The sequence below is a fragment of the Colias croceus genome, chromosome 12, assembly GCF_905220415.1.
Source record: "Colias croceus chromosome 12, ilColCroc2.1".
Lineage (NCBI taxonomy): Eukaryota > Metazoa > Arthropoda > Insecta > Lepidoptera > Pieridae > Colias > Colias croceus.
Window position 1 is genome coordinate 9,309,063 of NC_059548.1, and position 18,990 is coordinate 9,328,052.

Genomic DNA, 18,990 nt, shown 5'->3' on the forward strand with positions numbered 1-18,990 from the left:
CGCGCGTGCACTTGATGTGAACGCGACGTTTTAAATTGTTAAATACCTTCATGTTTCTTATAGCTTGTGTATATATTATTATAAGAATTTTATAAGGAAGTTTGATTTGAAAAATTATCACCGTCTTGTATTGTTTTGGTAGTAAATAAACAATAATGATAACAAGATAATATTTTTATATTGTCAATTTAATGAATAAATGAAATAATGATACCACTTTCAATGCACCAATATAAAAGGATACAAATACTTTATGCTTATTTACGCACAAAAAGGCGACCGTGTCGCTTAAATAACGATCTCTTCCAGGCAACCTTTGACGAGGATTAGGTATGAGAATTGAGTTTCACGAATAGGAAGAGGATTAGAATTTTTTTCCATAAAATATACTATTAAAACATTAACAAAAAATATACCCGAATAATTATAACTTAAGTTTAACGTCGATAGATAAACATGGTTTAACACAAAACCAATCAAAAAAATTGTTTACCATAATAATCTCGAGGCTATAAGTCAGCAGTCACTCATATATTTTTTTACAATGGCGTATTTACTTCAAAAAATTCTCATCCATTTGTAACATACATTGTAAACAAAACTATTATTGAGAACAAGTTTTCTATTCTTAGATATAATCGTTCACAATGCAACGATAACAAACTAACTAAATATTGGTTTAGATTTATAAATATGTACCTTAAAGCATTTATCTAGGGAGTCATGTTTGAACATACTTAGATAAACTTACAAGAATCGTACTTAAGATGTGCTGTTTAATACCTACTTGTTTACGACCTAAAGAATCGTACGTAAGATGTGCTGTTTAATACTTGTTCACGACCCGGTGTTGCCTGAGAATGCATAATACATGCAATAATAATTAAAAAACGAATGCAACATTGTCCATTATTATGTAGATATCCGTGATAGATACTCTATTTAACTAACTTCCAAAAAAGAGTGGTTCTATGTTCGTATGTTTCATCGTTTCAGCCGGAACTTGTGAACGGATGTAGATAAATTTCAACAAGTTACATTTTTTTTTTGAAAAGCAGTTCTAGTATAACGGGCTTTTTGCTGCTTAATCCCAAACTAAGTATTTATATGAATACATAGTAGCTATAAAAAGTAGCCAAATACCAACTATATATACTCTATCCATTTCAGTACTTCAGTTTCTAAAGATATCTAATCGGTAGAAAATTCTGTGCCTCCAGTGAATAAGGGAGTAAGACGAGTTATTCCCTTTGGTTTTTATTGCACCATTGGATTCAGCTCGTCAAAATACACAACATATCAAAAGGTCATATCTCTAGCTGCATCCTAACCCAGTTTTTTGAATGACCCAAACGGTATAAGTAGGGTGTGATAAACGGTATAAGTTACCTTATCCATCATTTTAGGCAATCGCAAAGGAACTATTCGTTTCGAGTCAAAATAACCCACGAACACAAAGACATATGTGTAGTTATACTTTTTGAATAAAGACTTAATTCATTTTGTTCCATCCGTGCTAACACTATTTTAGTATAAACGCAGTTGTGTCATTTTTCTAACATGAGCATAAAGGAACAACTCTTAGTGTCATTGGTTCAAGTGACGACATGAGACAGTTTTGCATTAATGCCGTGTTACTATTGGTCTATTTGAATACTGCACGGAAACAACGGACACTATTCCTTTTTGCTTAATAATATTTTTCAATGTTTTTTTATTTATCAGTTAACTTGGGATACTAATAATATTTCTATGGAAATTAACTATTTTTTGCAATAGATATTAAAAATACAGTTTTAATTTATTATACTCCTTGTTTATATAAATACAGAACGATAATTGAATCATCTAAAAAAAGCCAACAAAAATGTTAAACTTATAATATTTTCTTCTTATATTTGGGTAAGTTTTATAAAAAATAACTAGTTTTTAATCTTTTTTTATTTATTTAATCTAACTACAATAATACTATAATTATAGACGCATAGAAAAAAAAAATTATAACCAGTCTTGACAATTATGAATATTGTGTTCTCTCTCATATAGCGTTTTAGCCACTGTAATTTGCCTTTTTATAGGAAAAAATCCGCAATATCGAAACTATTTTGGTCCTGCATTATCGTAAACATATTATGGATACTCTGGTACCATATATTTTGAAAAAATTTGGATATTGTCACGTAGAGTCTCTTCAAGTCGTATTTGCATCCAAGGCACCTTCAAATCTGTGCTTAATTTTTTCATAAAATCTTTGCGGCTCATTGTTTTTTCTTTATTTATCTATATTATTTTGATATTATAAGATATAGAAATTGTTAAAATTCCATATCATGCCGTAAAATATTGCCACTGACCACCTATAACTTTCCCTGTAAGGTAACTGAACATACCTACAGGAATATGGTTTTCGAGCTTCTCTTATCTCTTAATAGTGCTTGTATCCTCAATGTATAACCACCATGACATATTCGGTTTTTCTCCAGACAACATCTTCAGCCACCCAATCCTCTTGCTTGGAGTCCAAATCCAGCGGAGGACAATAATCGTCATTTACTAAAATTGAAGGTTTTTCGTCCTAGTGTTAAAGTTTTCTGGATCCTATTTTATACTCAATATATAGTATATAATACTATATCATGTTAAACGTGACTTGGAAAAAAAATATTCAAATAAATCAACACAAAATATTTTTTTTAAACAATCGTAAAAGTTACGAAAAGCCCAATTATACGTCAAAATGACGTACAACATCCTCTTTACTACAAAATGGCGGAATTTACCGGGATGAGCCAACTATGTACTGCTAGGTCTCGACGGCTAATGAGTTGTTTCTGGATTTCGAAGCGATTCGATGGTAAATATAGAAAAGACAAAGTTATTTCGCCGCGGTGTACATTAAATTTACGTAGATTGGACTTCTAGGGTTAAATGCATGTTGTTTTGTTTTTATTGCACCTACATGTTGTATTGTTTTTATTATATCTAATAACGATAAAAAATCCGTTGATTTTATTCGTTTTTCAAACTACGTGCATGGTTGTTCCACTAAAAGGCCTCAATTGAGTCATAAAATACACAAATTTCAAGCATAATAAGTCGCATCATTTCTATAAAACCAAAACTGGCAATAATTTAAGTCGTGTTATGCGACTATGAACATAGTGCATTAGGGCATAAGTCGTTATATTGCAAAGAGCAAAAAAAACATTATGTGAATACATTGAGTTATTCCATGAAGTACTCGTTCATAAGGGCACAACTACAAAAAAACACGAAAAAAGTATATTTATGGGGTTGTTACAATATCTGTTCATATGTAAAACTAAAGTCTAACATCATATCTTACCCATACAAGCTTAAAAATTTGAAGTTATAAAGATTTAGTGTTGATAAATAGTTTTTTCTCTCCTGAAAAGTGCTGTTTTTGAGTTATTCCCTTATTCACTGGAGGCACAGAATTATAAGAATCTGCTTGCACTCTACACGTCAATTCCTCATTTACAATTTTTAATTACATAAACTATGCATTTATGCAACACGAAACTAAATCAATTAACTACATATAACGAATCCTGCTCTTCTAATTTCCACACTCCCAAAAGATTTTTATAACGATAAATTGAAATAAGTAATTAATAAAATAATTATCCATTTACGTTATTTTTATTTTCGTTTTTGCTGACCCTACCATATTATGTCAGTGTCAGCTTTGGCCGCCATTTCGTTTCTTTAATGAAGTGCGTTATACGATTGTATACTTAGACAAAACATTTATTTCGCTAATACAACACACATAACATCTAGGTACGAAACAACATGTAACATATACCAACACAATTGAATCCCAAAACCAGACCACCTACCAGTTAAAATTTTCCAAGTTTAATTATGTAAATGCATTTAACAGAGTCAAACAAACCCATCTCAGAGTAAATAAACGCCCGCGGGTATTTGCATGTTTACCGGCTAAGTTTCACAATAGCCACGTGATTTGGAATTTTGGAGAGTGAAATGGGTCTGCTGGGCAGACAACTATACATATTATATATTTGTCTGCCCAGCGGTATATCTTCTTATATAAAATTCCCCTGTGACAATGTTAGTTACCATACTCCTACAAAACGGCTGGACCGATTTTCATGAAATTTTGTGTGCATATCGGGTAGGTCTGAGAATCGGGTAACATCTTTTCATACCCCTAAATGATGAAGAGTAAGTCAGATATTTAAATATAGATTTCGCAGATTATATCTTATATAATACATACATACTGTTTTGTTTATGGTTACTGTCCTATTTCGACCACTAGTTAAAAAATTCGGCTGTGGTATCGAAAAAATTAAATCACGTAAAAAATAACATAGAAAATATTGGTTTCAATCTGTAGGAAATTTAACTGCATCCATTTAACAATTGCAACTATAACTGGTTGCATCCGAGGTTAATTGAATCATGTCTGAACTACGTACGACTATTGACATTGCTAAACAAAGTTCATTACCATTATTTCGTACAATGTTAAAAATTCTAACTAAATCTGAAAATCTGAAAATTTTTCTGTCTGTCCCTCTGTTACTATACGTTTACGTATTTACGGCTAAAACACAGCATTGATTTGGGATAAATTTTGAATGAAAATACTTAGTCGAAGAAACACGGTAAGACTAAAACTTTTTTTTTAAAGAATCTATACATATAATAAATCTGTAGAAGGGTCAATTCTGTACATTGAAAATATTGAAAAAATAACTAGCAGGGGGTGTTACTGGATCGATACCAAACCCAAATATGTGTTTAAAAAAGTTTTTGTCTGTCTGTCTGTCTGTCTGTCTGTCTGTCTGTCTGTCTGTCTGTCTGTATGTGAAGACATCACGTGAAAACTACCGGTTCGATTTCGATGAAACTTGGTATAATTATACCTTATTATCCTGGGCGTAAAATAGGATACTTTTTATCCTGGAAAAATACGTAGAAAAAAAATTAATCTCAATTTTTCAGTTATCCATAGACGTTGTTCTGTAGTAGGTACCGCGAACACACGTTGCGTATTATTATAGACCTAGCCGTATTTGGGTCCAATAGATATTTATAAGATGTCATTGTCCGAGTTACTCAAAATGGAGAAATAAACCATCCACGCAAAGACCGACATCCGCGCGGACGGAGTCGCGGGCGGAAGCTAGTCAATCATAAAGGGGTGAAATGGGGGATGAAAGTTTCGACCAATTTAATACGCGAGTTCAACCCCGGGGCACAGTTAGTATGTACCTAGGTACTATTTATTTATTTAACACTTTATTGTGCAAGAAACAAAATATACATAAAGGTTACAAAAAATAAGATTAAAAAGCACAAAGGGCGGCCTTGTCACTATGCAGTGATCTCTGCCAGGCTACCACGGGGAGAAAGGCAAAGAAACGCAAAATGTACTACTATATATTTCTTCCTTATCTTTTCTTACAATAATACCATATAAATGTTTCCTTCGTCTTCGTATTATGTAAACGTGAAGTATTATTTTAATAATGTATACCGTGCTACATAACACAACCAATTTGAATATTTTCCCATATTATACAATATAAGGCATTAAGGGAAAATATCCAGGAAAAAAATATAATCAAATCAGTCTTAAGTGGTAGAAAATATCCTGGATCATTTAATCTAATCTAGAACTTATACGTATGTATTATATACTTCGGTAATGATAATTTACTAAACATGTTCAAGGTAACAAGAAAACATAACAATTTTTTTCTAAAAACACGACCTATTCATAACATACATAGTCACTACATAGTGTAATGAGATACTAATATTATAAAGCTGAAGAGTTTGTTTGTTTGTTTGAACGCACTAATCTCGGGAACTACTAGTCCGATTTGAAAAATTCTTTCGGTGTTAGATAGATCATTCATCGAGGAAGAGTATAGACCTTCTAACTATATGGCTATAGACCATCACGGTACGACCAACAGGAGTGGAGCCACGGGGGTTGAACCGCGCGGAGCAGCTAGTTCTTAATAAAACCATAAAAACATGACAAAACTAAAAAAAATGTTCTTGGTTTGTTCGAGTATTCGAAACAATGCTCCAGGAAAATTATATTTAAGAAACTTCGGTATTTTACTAACAACATGAGTCTCTCGTGATTCCATTTTTTTTTTTCGATTTCAACTAAAAAAATTCCCAAGCTATTAGCTTTTTTGATCTTTTTGATCCAAAACTTGTCAGTGTTTCTTAACATGTACTTGGTGTAATTCGAAATTAGTTGTTAATTCAAATATTTTTTATGTCATTTTATATTTAATGGTGATAACATCACAGGTAGATTATCATTAGTTGAAAGATATATTGGTATTTAGGTATGCTTATGGCTCTGCTGCGTTCCATTTCACGTTGGAAACATTCAACAAAACTGCATTATAAAACCAATTACCATTTGTCTATCATCGCTAAACCCAGAGAAAACTCTCCAAAACACCAACCAAAAAACGACCTTCCACCCATTGTATAACGTCTATTTTCAGACAAATTTCACCGCGGCATAGCCTTCAGCGGGTCCTCCTTCGCGTCCTGGACACATTCCATCAAGCCAGCTGAGAAGGCAAAGGCCCTGGCTGCTGTAGTTGGCTGTCCTACAAATAATAACAAGGAAATGGTGGATTGTATGAAGTACAGGCCAGCTGAGGTCATTGTGAAGGCACAGATCGAGATGTATGTGAGTATCTTGAGTAATTTTTAAGTACATACCTAGTAGGTATATGTTACCGCTTACTAGTATATTATTAAAATAAGGTATTGATGTTACGTAATGGACCACAAAGCGCTATAACTTATAAGTAGACTATAAACAACATAGTATGTATGTATATCGTACGTCAATGGTTATCGTTATTATAGGTTATGGATTTCGCTTAATTGGCGATTTTTTTTTGTCACTGCGCGTTTTCCACCCTGTAGGTAGCTCAAAAGATGAATCATTTTCAAGAAGTAGATATCAAGTATTACGCCATATTATAAAATAAATAGTTGTTTGTAGTAATTTCTGCCTTATAAATTAGTTTTATTAAATTAAATCTTTTATAAGATCAATTTCAAACAAAACTTAAACTTAAAATATATAGGGATGATAGCTAATATTTCAAAAAACATCGCGTCCTTCTAGCAAAGAAGGGCGGAATTAATAAGAGCGCATATTTCTATAATTCAACTCGGTACAAACACGTGGAAGTATAGATTATACAAATTATACAAAACTAGATAAAAAAACAGGAAATATCCATATTGAAAGATCTCAACCGATAATTAAAATTGCAAATATAATTCCTATAGATAATTACAAAGTATTTGATTATAGTTTCGCGTGACAAATGATGCAGTATATTTCTTCATTTACGTCAACTGTTAAATTGTGTTGTAACAACTAAATTACAATAGTGCTACATTTTTTTGAAGTGAGACTTCTTTAGGCACGTTGAGGGTAAAATTTCAAGGTCACGTCATGGCAATACCGTCACATGGATTAAGGCGACGATTTTGGTATCTTTGAATCTTGCCAAATAAGTTTCACTTCTGACACGTGTGCTCGGCACACACGCTTTTTTGTAGTTGTATTTCTTATCGTACTAAATAAACGTGACTTAATTATGTAATTACCTAATTAGATAATGGTTTGTTCCTAATTTCCGAAAAAAATCATATAAAAAATTGAGAAGTATGAAAAAAATATTAAATGACGTCACGTAAATGCGGATGATTGATCAGCACAAATTTTGATAATGAGATTTGATGATAATTTAGAGCCAAATTTACCTAAATTACTGAGGCTAGGTAAATCTTATCTGCATCACTGTTATGTAAATCTATTGTGTCGCTTTGTGTATTTCGTTTATTACCAAAAAATAATTGGCTGGTAAATTTCCATTTTTTTGTTTTCATGCGGATCTTCAAAATATTCTATAAATAATCCGTTTCACACGGGTTCAGTATAAAAACTAAATGTTTAGCTAATTAACATAAAAAATAAACGTGCAAACATTCGAATTATTCGTTATTAGGATTAGTCATTATAATATAATTTTCCATGTAATAAGTACAAAAACAACAACAAAAAACACGCAACATTTTTTTTTTTTTGTGTTTATTAGTTTAACCAACTACCTATTAATCCATCAACTGTGTAACATGATCTTAAACTTTAACTTAACCTTTTTAAATTCAATCCCGTCAACTTAAAAAAACTTAACTGAAAAAATTGAGTTTTTTATGTGTTGTTGTTATTGTTGATTAAACTAAAAAACTCGATCCATTTTTTTACCATTTGAATGCTACGTCTTTAACGAAAAAAAAAATATTTTTTATACACGAACGAAGTCGGAGCAAGCGTCTAGTACTTAATGATTAAATCGCCTCGTGATCGATCTTTCTATTTACAATGCATTTGAATGCTATTAAACTAAATATTTTAACATAAGATGACCTGGCCGTGGCCACTAGTGGCCGAAAGGTCAAGCGTTGCCCCTGCAAGGCGTAAGATGCGGGTTCGAATCCCGCTTCGCGATCGAATCTTTTCTATTCTTTAAATATTAAATATTTTCTGTCATTTATTCTAGGATTGGAAGGTCCACATGTTCACACCATTCACTCCCACAGCTGAGGTGGGCTCTAAGTACCCATTTTTGACCCAGTACCCGTACCATGCGGCCAAATCTGGCTCCGTTAATAGCGTGCCCCTTATAGGGTCTGTTACTTCAGAAGAGGGCTTGTATCCTGCTGCAGGTAATGTTTTGTTTAGTATATATTTTAAGTATGTATTTTTAATAAGTTTTCAGGACCCGATGGGGTTTGAATTCCTTTTATTTATTTTAAACATTTTAAATTATTTTGTATGATAGGCATTTTAGACTAATCATTTACCTTTTAATAAACAAAACAAAATCATTTGTTATTAACTATTATTTTTATAACAAAAAAAAGGATCTATAAAACAAGCATCTTGATCTACCTAATACCAAAACACTATAAAACCACGTTTTTATCTCCGCCATGTTATTTGAAACGTAAGAAAAATAATGGTCTATAAATCTCAGACACTATTAGAAAATTTTTGTTTGCTTTATATTTTCTTCTTCGGAACTCTCTTGCTATCAAATTTATTATAAATCGCGCTTTTAATATATTTTGTTTAACAAAATGGAAATTCTTTTGTATGAGATAATTAGGTATCAATTATATTATCATAATGAGCTTTTTTCGAGCGTGTTATTACGAATATCACATACTAATCATATGAACATAGTCTTACCCTGAGATCTTATCGTATGTTTCCTTTTTTGCCAAAAAGTCTGATAAATATTTACCAACCATACCTGGAGGATATAGCCTTCTTAGCAAGTTCTTCTCAGGAGATAGCGGGACTTGTCGATACAATATATTGCTGAAACAGCAAATAAGCACTGCTTTCCCTCTTTAATCTTCAATTTACTATCTTCATTTAAAAAATAGCTTGTTTGTCGTGCTTTTTACCTTCCTAGGAGATGGAAGGTAAAAAGCACGACTTTACCATGTTCATTAAAAAAAATATTTTGTCTATTACAAATACATTTTATTTATTTATCTCTGTATTTTCCAGCATACCTCACAGACCCTAGCATCCTACCTGAATTAGAGGCCCGATGGGATCATCTCGCTAGCAACATCTTCGAGTATAACGACACTTTACCCCTCAGCCTCCGAACTGCTGTAGCGAATAAGATCAAACAGTTTTACTTGAAAGGCAAGCCTGTTAGTGAAGAAACCTTTGGAGAACTAGTACAGGTGAGGAATTCATTTTTTTTAATTGGTGAAACGCTTGTTTTTTTTAAGTTCTTTTTTCGTGACAGAAGTATCCTGCGTTATTCTTCGATGTTCGATTTATCGAATTGATCCCTCTACACATAAAAACAGAAAAAATCATAGTAAGATCTAGCGCGCAAGAGCAACTTTTGTCTCCGCAACTATTTTATCTCTCCCATCAACTCCCCATAGAGTTGTAATAATATATTCCCCTCCTCTTATAATATATTATATTATAAGAGCCAGTTTCACTACATACAGTTATAATTTTTTTTTGTAAGATTTTTTATTTTTACCGACCAAAAGGTAAACAGAAATATTCCAAAATTGCATCAGTCTATGTATAGAAAAGACCAGAAGAAAATACCCCGCGAAATCAAATACCAAACCTTCTATTCTTTCGCACGTTAAATCACATAATTACTCAAGTAGTGTCGCTTCAGTGAAATTTATTGAAAGTCCCGGAGCGTGCACATAAGTTAAACTAACAGCTGATATTTATAGTAGTTATCTAACTGTTGGACGCCAAACAGTCTGTAGAGTGGTATTTTTAGAATATCGTCTAGATTTTAACAGACTACGAGTGAGAATAACATTGGTATGGACATTATGCACTTTCGTGAAAATTAAGTACATGGTAGTTTTTGCAATCATAACATATTTAGCTTAGTACCTACCTACGGTGTCGTTAGATTAAGCCCCATTGTGAAAATGACATAAAAATTTCAAAATGCCCTGAATATTTTGATTGCAAATCTCAAACATTAGTTTTATAAAGTTTTCTCTTACATATCATATCGCCTTTTTTTACCTCAAAATGTATCAAACTTCCATTCTTCTCAGAAACTTTCACATTTATCATAAGATTTATATATGAACACTTTACGATTGTAACTACGTGTTTTTACAAACTATTTTTTTTTTTCATTCTACCCACTATTATATTATGCAGTTTGCAATTGTTTGTATTTTTGGAACGAAGTTCCTTATAATTCTCTTTCTGTCTCTCTCACTCAGAGAAAGCAATCCAGTAATTATTCTAGTAACTTCGTTCCATCCCTTGACAGCTCTCCAGTTTTTTTGTTTTCATTTCTACCCTCCATTAAACAAATTTCCCAGGCTCTCGGGGACCGTTTATTCGCAGTAGACGTCGGCAAGATGGTCCAAATGCACGCCTCTACAACGGGACAACCGACCTACTTGTATAGATATTCGCATCGAGCTGAGTTCAGTTTGTCCAAATTGATGACTGGTAGTGATAAGGATTATGGTGAGTTTGTTTTTGTATGTTTGTGCATTGCTTCCTCTTTGACTGACCGGTTGGCTTGGTAGTGACCGCATAGTCGGAAGGCAGCTTCCAAGCCAGAAGTGGGTGGTTCGATTCCCACCCAGGGCAAATATTTGTTTGATGAACATAGATATTTGCTCTGTATCTGGGTGTTAATTATCTATACAATACTGAATACAAGCGTGAGTCTCAACATACCTAGGTACATATTTTATGCTAAGACAAGACTCTCTAAGAATACAGTGCACGTTTGTCTCTGTTTTTCGAAATATTATGTTGTTTTAATAATTTGTGTATTCCTGTTTATTTTCTTCATTTGCTGTGATCTTTGTTGGCTTTAAATATTTGATCTATTAAAATAACAACTAGACACAACCTCTATAACCAAAGAAAAATAATACACTCACCGGCACGGAATCTTGGCCACTTGCAAATTTGCCGATAAAAAAAGTTTGAAGTGTTTTTCACGATTTTTTTGTATGCAGATATGTTAACATATTATTTGTTTAATTTTATGGTAAGAAATCATTAAGTTTGAGAATAATCTTTTACCACTTTTTAAGAGTTACTCGAAATTTGTGATTTGTGCGGTTAAGCCGAAGTTACGAATTGTTCGTTTTAAACTTTTTTCGATATCGTTTATGCCGTTTTAAGATATTGTTATTGTTGTACTGTAGTCAATGATCATAACAAACAATAAAAAATGCCGTTAACATCTGAACAACCTGCTCAGGCCATCACAATGTTAGACCAATGACTGCCGCAACATAAAGTACCTAATGTACAGTACGTACCACGTTCGGCGATGCACTATGCATAGAGAAGATACTAGGAGACTGGCAGCTACACGTGCAGACCAGGAAATGAAGGCGTGAGGTGCACATCAGCTTTAGAAGACCCGTTTATTGTTCAAGAGATACTCAGAAATGGCTTTCTGACAGTTTTTGAGATACGCCACCGACTCTAAAACACCAGGATAATAAATGTGAGTGAGCAATCGGTGAGAAGACTAATGAAGGAAGTTAATTTGAAGGTTTGCAGACCAGCACGCCGTCCAGAACTCCTCAGACATCACAGAGAAGCACGTCTTCGTTTTGCACGAGAACATGAAAACTGGACCCACAGCCAGTGCGCTCGTGAGGTGTTCACAGATGACTGCTAAGGCACTTTACGAGCTTCTGATAGCCAAGAGTCATTATAGAGGAGACGAGAAGAGAGGTTTTCACCCATCACCACACTCAAACTGCGATTTTTCATGGAGGGTCAATAATGGTATGGGGAGGTATAAGTTTCGATGCTCGCACGGAGTTAGTTATCGTAGATAATGGCTTAAATTTGATCAGGTACATCGAAGAAATTCTCCAGAAACATGTTCAGCCCTATTACAGGTTTATCAGAGAATAAAATTTGCTACTAATACACTATAACGCACGTCCGCGTGTCGTACGATGCGTATAAGAGTACCTTCAATAGGTTATTATTGAAAAATTGGAGTGGCCAGCTCGTAGCCCGGATCTTAATCCAATAGAACACATCTGAGACATGCTAAAAAGAAACATAAAGTTCGATTCCAACCCAGCACCAATGTTAGATGAGCTTAGAAGTACAGCTGGGGCCGTTTGGTACACTATAGCTCAAGTGGACATCAAAAATGTCTTCTAGAGTATGCCAGACTGGATGCAAACAGTGTTTAAGGCAAGAGAAGGAAACACCCTATATTAAAAGATTCAATTTTTTTTTATGGAAACGTTCTTTCTAATTTTTGTGCATTTTTTAAGAAATCATTTAAATTTCACAGGAAAAGCGTATATTCTTGTTTAATTCATATCTACGCGATAGTACTTCTTATAAACTTCCAATTATTACTAAAAGTTAGTTAAAACATTAAAGTAACTAGTTTTGATTAAATTTTTATTGATTTTTGTAGTAGAAAAGAAATAGTGTTATTTTACGCAAAATTTTGCAGTGGCCAAGATTCCGTGCCGGTGAGTGTATTTTTTATTAATATCTATGTATTATGCTAGACTAAAGTGTTATAAAAATAATAAAAACACTCATTTCCTAAAACATCAAAGGTATATGTAGGTACATTCTATTCATAGGTACTACAGCATTCTTCATACTTTTATCTTTCGAATTAGCTTATCTTTACAATATCAGTTTAAAGTTACGTACCTAACTAACAAAATATTCCGTTAAAAGCAATTCAAATTTTATATTCTAGGAGGTAGCAACGTTGACAAGTGAGCATTTTAGTATAGTTGGTTCTTTGATATGCTGTTCCTCTTGCTATTTCGGTTACAGTCCGGGCTGTCTGGCTGGCCGCAGTGGTTGCGTTTATTAGTGCGCATCTTATCTGCACAGGAAAATATCCTTAATTTAAAGTCATTTTTTAACGCGTAATTTTTAATCGTTTGCCTTTAGATAGATCCATTAGACATACATTTTTTATTGCAAGACGTTTTTTTCGTTGTTAAATAGGTGCCAGACGCAATTTTTATTTCAAAATAATTAAAATATCATCGAAATAAGTGAAATTCCATCAACATGAGTCCCAGTGAAGGATAAGTAATCACTGTGTTACTTATACTATATATAATATTCATTTTACTATTTACAGTTTTTTTGCAACAATCTACCATATCGCCTCCTTTTTCCCAACGAACCTCAAATAGGACGTTAATGTAAACTTGATAAAAACCAAATATCATCAAGAAATTAAAGACTTTTTAACGGATTTTAAACGCGATTTATTCATTGTATTATTTTCTCAAGTCTTTAATTTCAAAATGTATAATACTCGCGTAAAATCAAACACTAGAATATACAAATATCATCAAATTCATATTTATACCCAAAAGTGTAATAAATATGAAACAATCTATTAAAAATATTAGTTTACTAATAATTCAATATAAGTATTAAAAAAGGATAATATAATATAAATAATAAAGTTATTACTTACCTTTTAAGCGGACTCATGTTGATGTAATTTCACTTATTTCGATGACATTTTAGTTATTTTGAAATAAAAATTGCGTATGGCACCTATTTTACAACGAAAAAAACGACTTGCAATAAAAAAATTATGTCTAATGGATCTATCTAAAGGCAAACGATTAAAAATTACGCGTTAAAAAATGACTTTAAATTAAGGATATTTTCCTGTGCAGATAAGATGCGCACTAATAAACGCAACCACTGCGGCCAGCCAGACAGCCCGGACTCTAACCGAAATAGCAAGAGGAACAGCATATCAAAAACCCAACTATACTAAAATGACTTTTTTTTAAACGTTGCTAGCTCCCGTACTATTACTACACAATACTTTACTTCAAAAGTCGGGTAAAAGCCGAAAATTAACTTCAAGTCATATTTGCTTCTTATTATAAAACGTATTCTCTGAAAACAAAAAGCCTATGCCTAAATTAAAACGGGTGAAATTCATTTGTAATATCAATATGCTCAAATGTGGATTTAGGCTTTGCCCTGGGCCATTATTCTAAGAAACTTTATATTATGTATAACCGAGTAGCCCCGGGCAGGTTTATATAAGATTCTTAACAGAGAGTTTTACATGTAGGTAGGTAGGAATATCGTAAATTTTGTATATTTCCATAGTTACACGCCTAAACTAAGTAGGTATTATTTACATTTTCCTGAACGGATATTTGTATCATATCTATGATAAGGTCGATAAAACATAAACTATAATAATATCATTCTAATTTAATAATCCCATTTTAACTAGAAATATTTATCAAGAAATTGTCCAAAAATAACAGGAATTTACGTTGAGGAAGTCGCTATTTTAAAATTGTTTTTTAGATAGGGACTTTTCCTCAATATAAATTCCTCTTTTCATAATGATTACAATATAACTTACGAATACAGCTATTGCTAATATTTATACAAATAAGTAAAAAAACTAAGTATACCTCCATATACGAGTACATAGATTTTAAAGATTTTATAACAATAAAATCTATTCTTTTGGATCCACCCAGTGCATCTATTTTAAAGACAACTAAAATAATGTAGGAAAACTTATTTTATGATATTTTGCATGACAATGTGTGTTATACACGATGTATTTTAAATTAGAAAAAATTATATTAATATTATTAAAAAACCTTTTATTCAGGCGTTAGTCACGCGGACGACGTGCTTCTAATATTTAACTTCGAATCAACACCGGCTTCCTCCAATGTACCTGATGGCAAGATAAGAGAAGCGCTACTTGATATGGTTTACAGTTTTGCTAGTACTGGGTGAGTTCAATTATTATTTGTAGCAACAACTAGCTTTCCGACCGCGGCTTCGCCCGCGTTTTTAACGAAAAACCCGCATAGTTCCCGTTCCCGTGGAATTTTCGGGATAAATCCTATCCCATGTGTTAATCCAAGGTACCCTCTACATTTATGCTAAATTTCATTGTAATCGGTTCATTAGTATTTGCGTGAAAGAGTAACAAACACACACATCCTCACAAACTTTCGCATTTATAATATTAGTAGGAAGTAACTAGGATAACTAGAATATTTTTTGAATGTACAACACATTTAACGTAAACAATACCTACATGTAAATACTGATTTTTGAAGAGAAAATTAATTTTATGAACTTATACTGTAAGCATATTTTTTACAAAATGACGTCATTTCATTCATAGTTTTCGCGCCCGTTTGTTGCGGGTATTTTTAAGAAATAGGTTTATAGGTACATATCTGTCGTAACTATTATTTGTAAACTATGTATTTTAAATTATAAAGTGTACGGAACAATATGTATATCTTAATATATATATAAATCTCGTGTCACAATGTTTGTCCTCAATGGACTCCTAAACCACTTAACCGATTATAATAAAATTCGCACACCACGTGCAGTTCGATCCAACTTGAGAGATAGGATAGTTTTTATGAAAAAAAACGTAAACATCAAAACATGTAGGTACCACGGGCGAAGCCGGGGCGAAAAGCTAGTTTAATAATAGAAAAGTAAGTAATTATTATTTAGAATGATTAATATTTATTAACCTTGAACTCAAAGATGTTATCTACCGGGAGACGAAGCCAAAGCCACGTCATCCCTACCGCGACAGCATCAAAATAGCATTTTTGCATAATATTTACTGAGCCCCGTCTATTTTAGTTTATAAATATTGAAATAAAATAGCAATACCCACAGCAATACCGCTCATATTGCCAAAACCTATGCAATGAATTCTGATAAAATACAATAGGTACGTAAACAATTGTAAGCGAAAACCAAATATTTTGCATACATGAATAAATTTAAATTAGTGGAAAAAATCTATTCAATGTTCCATCACCAATGACGATTTTGTCCATCTATAAGTTCCTAACATAATTTTTATCTCTGATACATAAAGATCTTTTAACAACAAACACATTACCAGATATTTTTAATTAATATGTTTTTTCTATAACTTTGTCCATAAACATACGTAATTGCACTGCGTCTCGTTGTCCATCAGGTTGTCTGGAAGAGATCGCTGTTTGAGCGATAAGACCGCCTGTTGTGCTCTTTTATTAACTAATGTATTGTGTCCTTACTTGCACTTTTCTCTGTAGTGCACAATAAAGTATTTTTGTTGTTGTTGTAATTTTATGTATTTTTACAGGAAACCCAGTCTACCAAACAGTCCGCAATGGCTCGCTATCAAACCAAATTCACCAGAATTGAACTACTTACAAATTAACGGACCAGATAAAATCGAGATGGAAGCCTGTCCTGACTTCGGCCACAGATCATTTTGGGACAGCCTTGGGTTTATTGAAAATGAAAATTATAATCCTAACATAAAGGATGAGTTGTAACTTTTGTAGTATTTCTTATATGAAATATCTTGTACCTATGGAGTTATATACTTACCTATTGTTTATAATAATTAAATGTTATTAAAAATTGTTTACTTTATTTACTGCCCATTAAAATCATACTTATTATTTCTTTAACCTTAGTACCTATCTATAATGTTGATATACAATAATAATTTTATTTATGGACTTATTCTTGAAATTAAAACAGCAAATTAATAAAAAATATTTATTTTCACATTACAACACCACAATAAACAAAGTTGTAATAAGTTAACCTAACCCATATAATCCTTTTACTTTTGTTAAAGGTTAAAATGCAAAAATACATCTATATAATATTATAAATTATTAAAGAGAGAATTATTAAATTTAGAGAACAACAAATGTTCTTATGACAAAATTTTGTTTCTATACATTCGATGATTCCAATAATATGATGAAAAGAACATGATCAGCTGGCACACAATAATTCTATTTCAAAGAAAATCAAACATGTAGCATACAAAGAACTAAATAAACCAAAGCACAATATTCATAATAAAATATAGGTAGTAAGAATCAAAAACTTGTGTATAGAAACAACCAAGTAAAAGCAACTCAAATATTTAAAAAAGCGATGTGTGGCACTCGGGGACTGCCACAGTAAAGCTATTGCATGCTATGCCTTCAAGCCACACCTCCGCCCGCCGGAGTAGGGTGAGGTTTTTTCGTTACGGAATTTCTCGATTCGGTCCCCGCGCTCAAGGCCAGCGATAGAAGCTATGCAATAGCTTAACAATTCTCAACATTACACACTTATCTAATAAAAATGCCCCAAAACAACTAAATCAGACTTTTTCAGCTAATACTAAGCAAACAGAAACAGAAGACAAACATCTTTAAATAATTATTGGAAAATATTCTCTTTCACAAGGCATTTGTTCAAGGCTAGAATGAATCACAGAGCTGATTCATTATTAAAAATAGTTATAATCGTTCTTGATTTATTTATATGACTGATATGATAACATTAATAAAGCATTGATGATTGATGCAATAACAATAATTTACAGATAAGCCACAGTTGCCGTTTAGTACAACTGACATTTTGAAGTTTATTTGATTTTGCTCAAAAATAGAGATCTTAAATATAAATTTAAAAGTTGGACTTAATACCCATGATATTAAATGCTTATTCATCTTTCTTATCACCACCTGCAACTGTGATCTTCTTTTGCAATTTGCTGTACTCTTCTGACAACCTGTCGTACTCCTTGTTTAAGCTTTCAGCCTGAGATTTGACAGCTTCCTTGTCCTTCTTTTCCCTGGACAGTTCTTTTTCCAAATTCAAAATCTTGGTCTCAAGTTCTTCCAGATCCTTCTTGCTCTTTTCATCACCAGAGCCTTGTTGCGCAAGGAGGCTCTTGGCGGCCGCCGACGCGCTTTGCGCTTGTCTGAAGTTAGCCTCAGCTTGCGCATATAGAGTAGCCAATTCAGAGATCATTTGCACTAGACGACGAATTACAACAAGAAGGAACAATGCAAATCCAGAAATGTAGAAGTTTCTTTGCGCACGGAAAAGCCGCATGTTACCTTGCATTTCCGCGTCGAGGTGCTGATGGTCGGTCGTTTCCATGTTAGAGTATTTTTGCATCTCACGGATAGCATCTAGGAGGCATAGGATCAAAACTCCGATCAATACCAAGAAGTATATGGATGCCTGGCCACTTACATACGCTAAAAACTTTGATTTGAAGAACTTTTGCCATCTTGAAGGACTCGCTATTGGCAAAGTCAAAAGAAGTACGATCGCTATTTCAGCGTACAAAAAAGTAGCGATTATCGTCCACTGCAAACTCATCTTGCGTCTATATAGGTTCTACTTACGATATAATTGAGTTCACACTAGTTTTATACTAAAGAGACCACGAAATCGTATGCAATTGAAAATATCAATGACTCATATTCTCTCAAAGTGCAAAGTCAATTTTATTTGACATGACGTGTACCTACCTGAAAATTGAAATCAAGGTAAAAAAA

The 18,990-nt window shown here is 32.8% G+C and overlaps 2 protein-coding genes across 2 annotated transcripts in view; one reads left to right on the forward strand and one right to left on the reverse strand.

The window, feature by feature from the left end:
- The window catches only part of LOC123696546 (venom carboxylesterase-6-like), a 36,443-nt gene extending 19,384 nt beyond the window's left edge, over nucleotides 1-17,059 (forward strand). Inside the window, exons 5-10 of the mRNA XM_045642818.1 lie at nucleotides 6,531-6,721; nucleotides 8,616-8,781; nucleotides 9,635-9,819; nucleotides 10,957-11,107; nucleotides 15,270-15,396; nucleotides 16,773-17,059. Of these exons, the coding sequence (XP_045498774.1) occupies nucleotides 6,531-6,721; nucleotides 8,616-8,781; nucleotides 9,635-9,819; nucleotides 10,957-11,107; nucleotides 15,270-15,396; nucleotides 16,773-16,968 (1,016 nt within the window). The 3' untranslated portion in view covers nucleotides 16,969-17,059. The remainder of the gene's footprint in view (nucleotides 1-6,530; nucleotides 6,722-8,615; nucleotides 8,782-9,634; nucleotides 9,820-10,956; nucleotides 11,108-15,269; nucleotides 15,397-16,772) is intronic.
- A 124-nt stretch (nucleotides 17,060-17,183) lies between these two features.
- On the reverse strand, nucleotides 17,184-18,969 carry LOC123696547 (B-cell receptor-associated protein 31). Its single transcript, XM_045642819.1, has one exon. It carries the CDS (start codon nucleotides 18,809-18,811, stop codon nucleotides 18,143-18,145), a length of 669 nt encoding a protein of 222 aa, XP_045498775.1. The 5' UTR covers nucleotides 18,812-18,969; the 3' UTR covers nucleotides 17,184-18,142.
- Between the last annotated feature and the right edge of the window lie 21 nt (nucleotides 18,970-18,990).

Bases quoted from the DNA above. Each gene is read 5' to 3' on its own strand.
- LOC123696547 (XM_045642819.1), bottom strand. From the start codon at position 18,811: ATGAGTTTGCAGTGGACGATAATCGCTACTTTTTTGTACGCTGAAATA.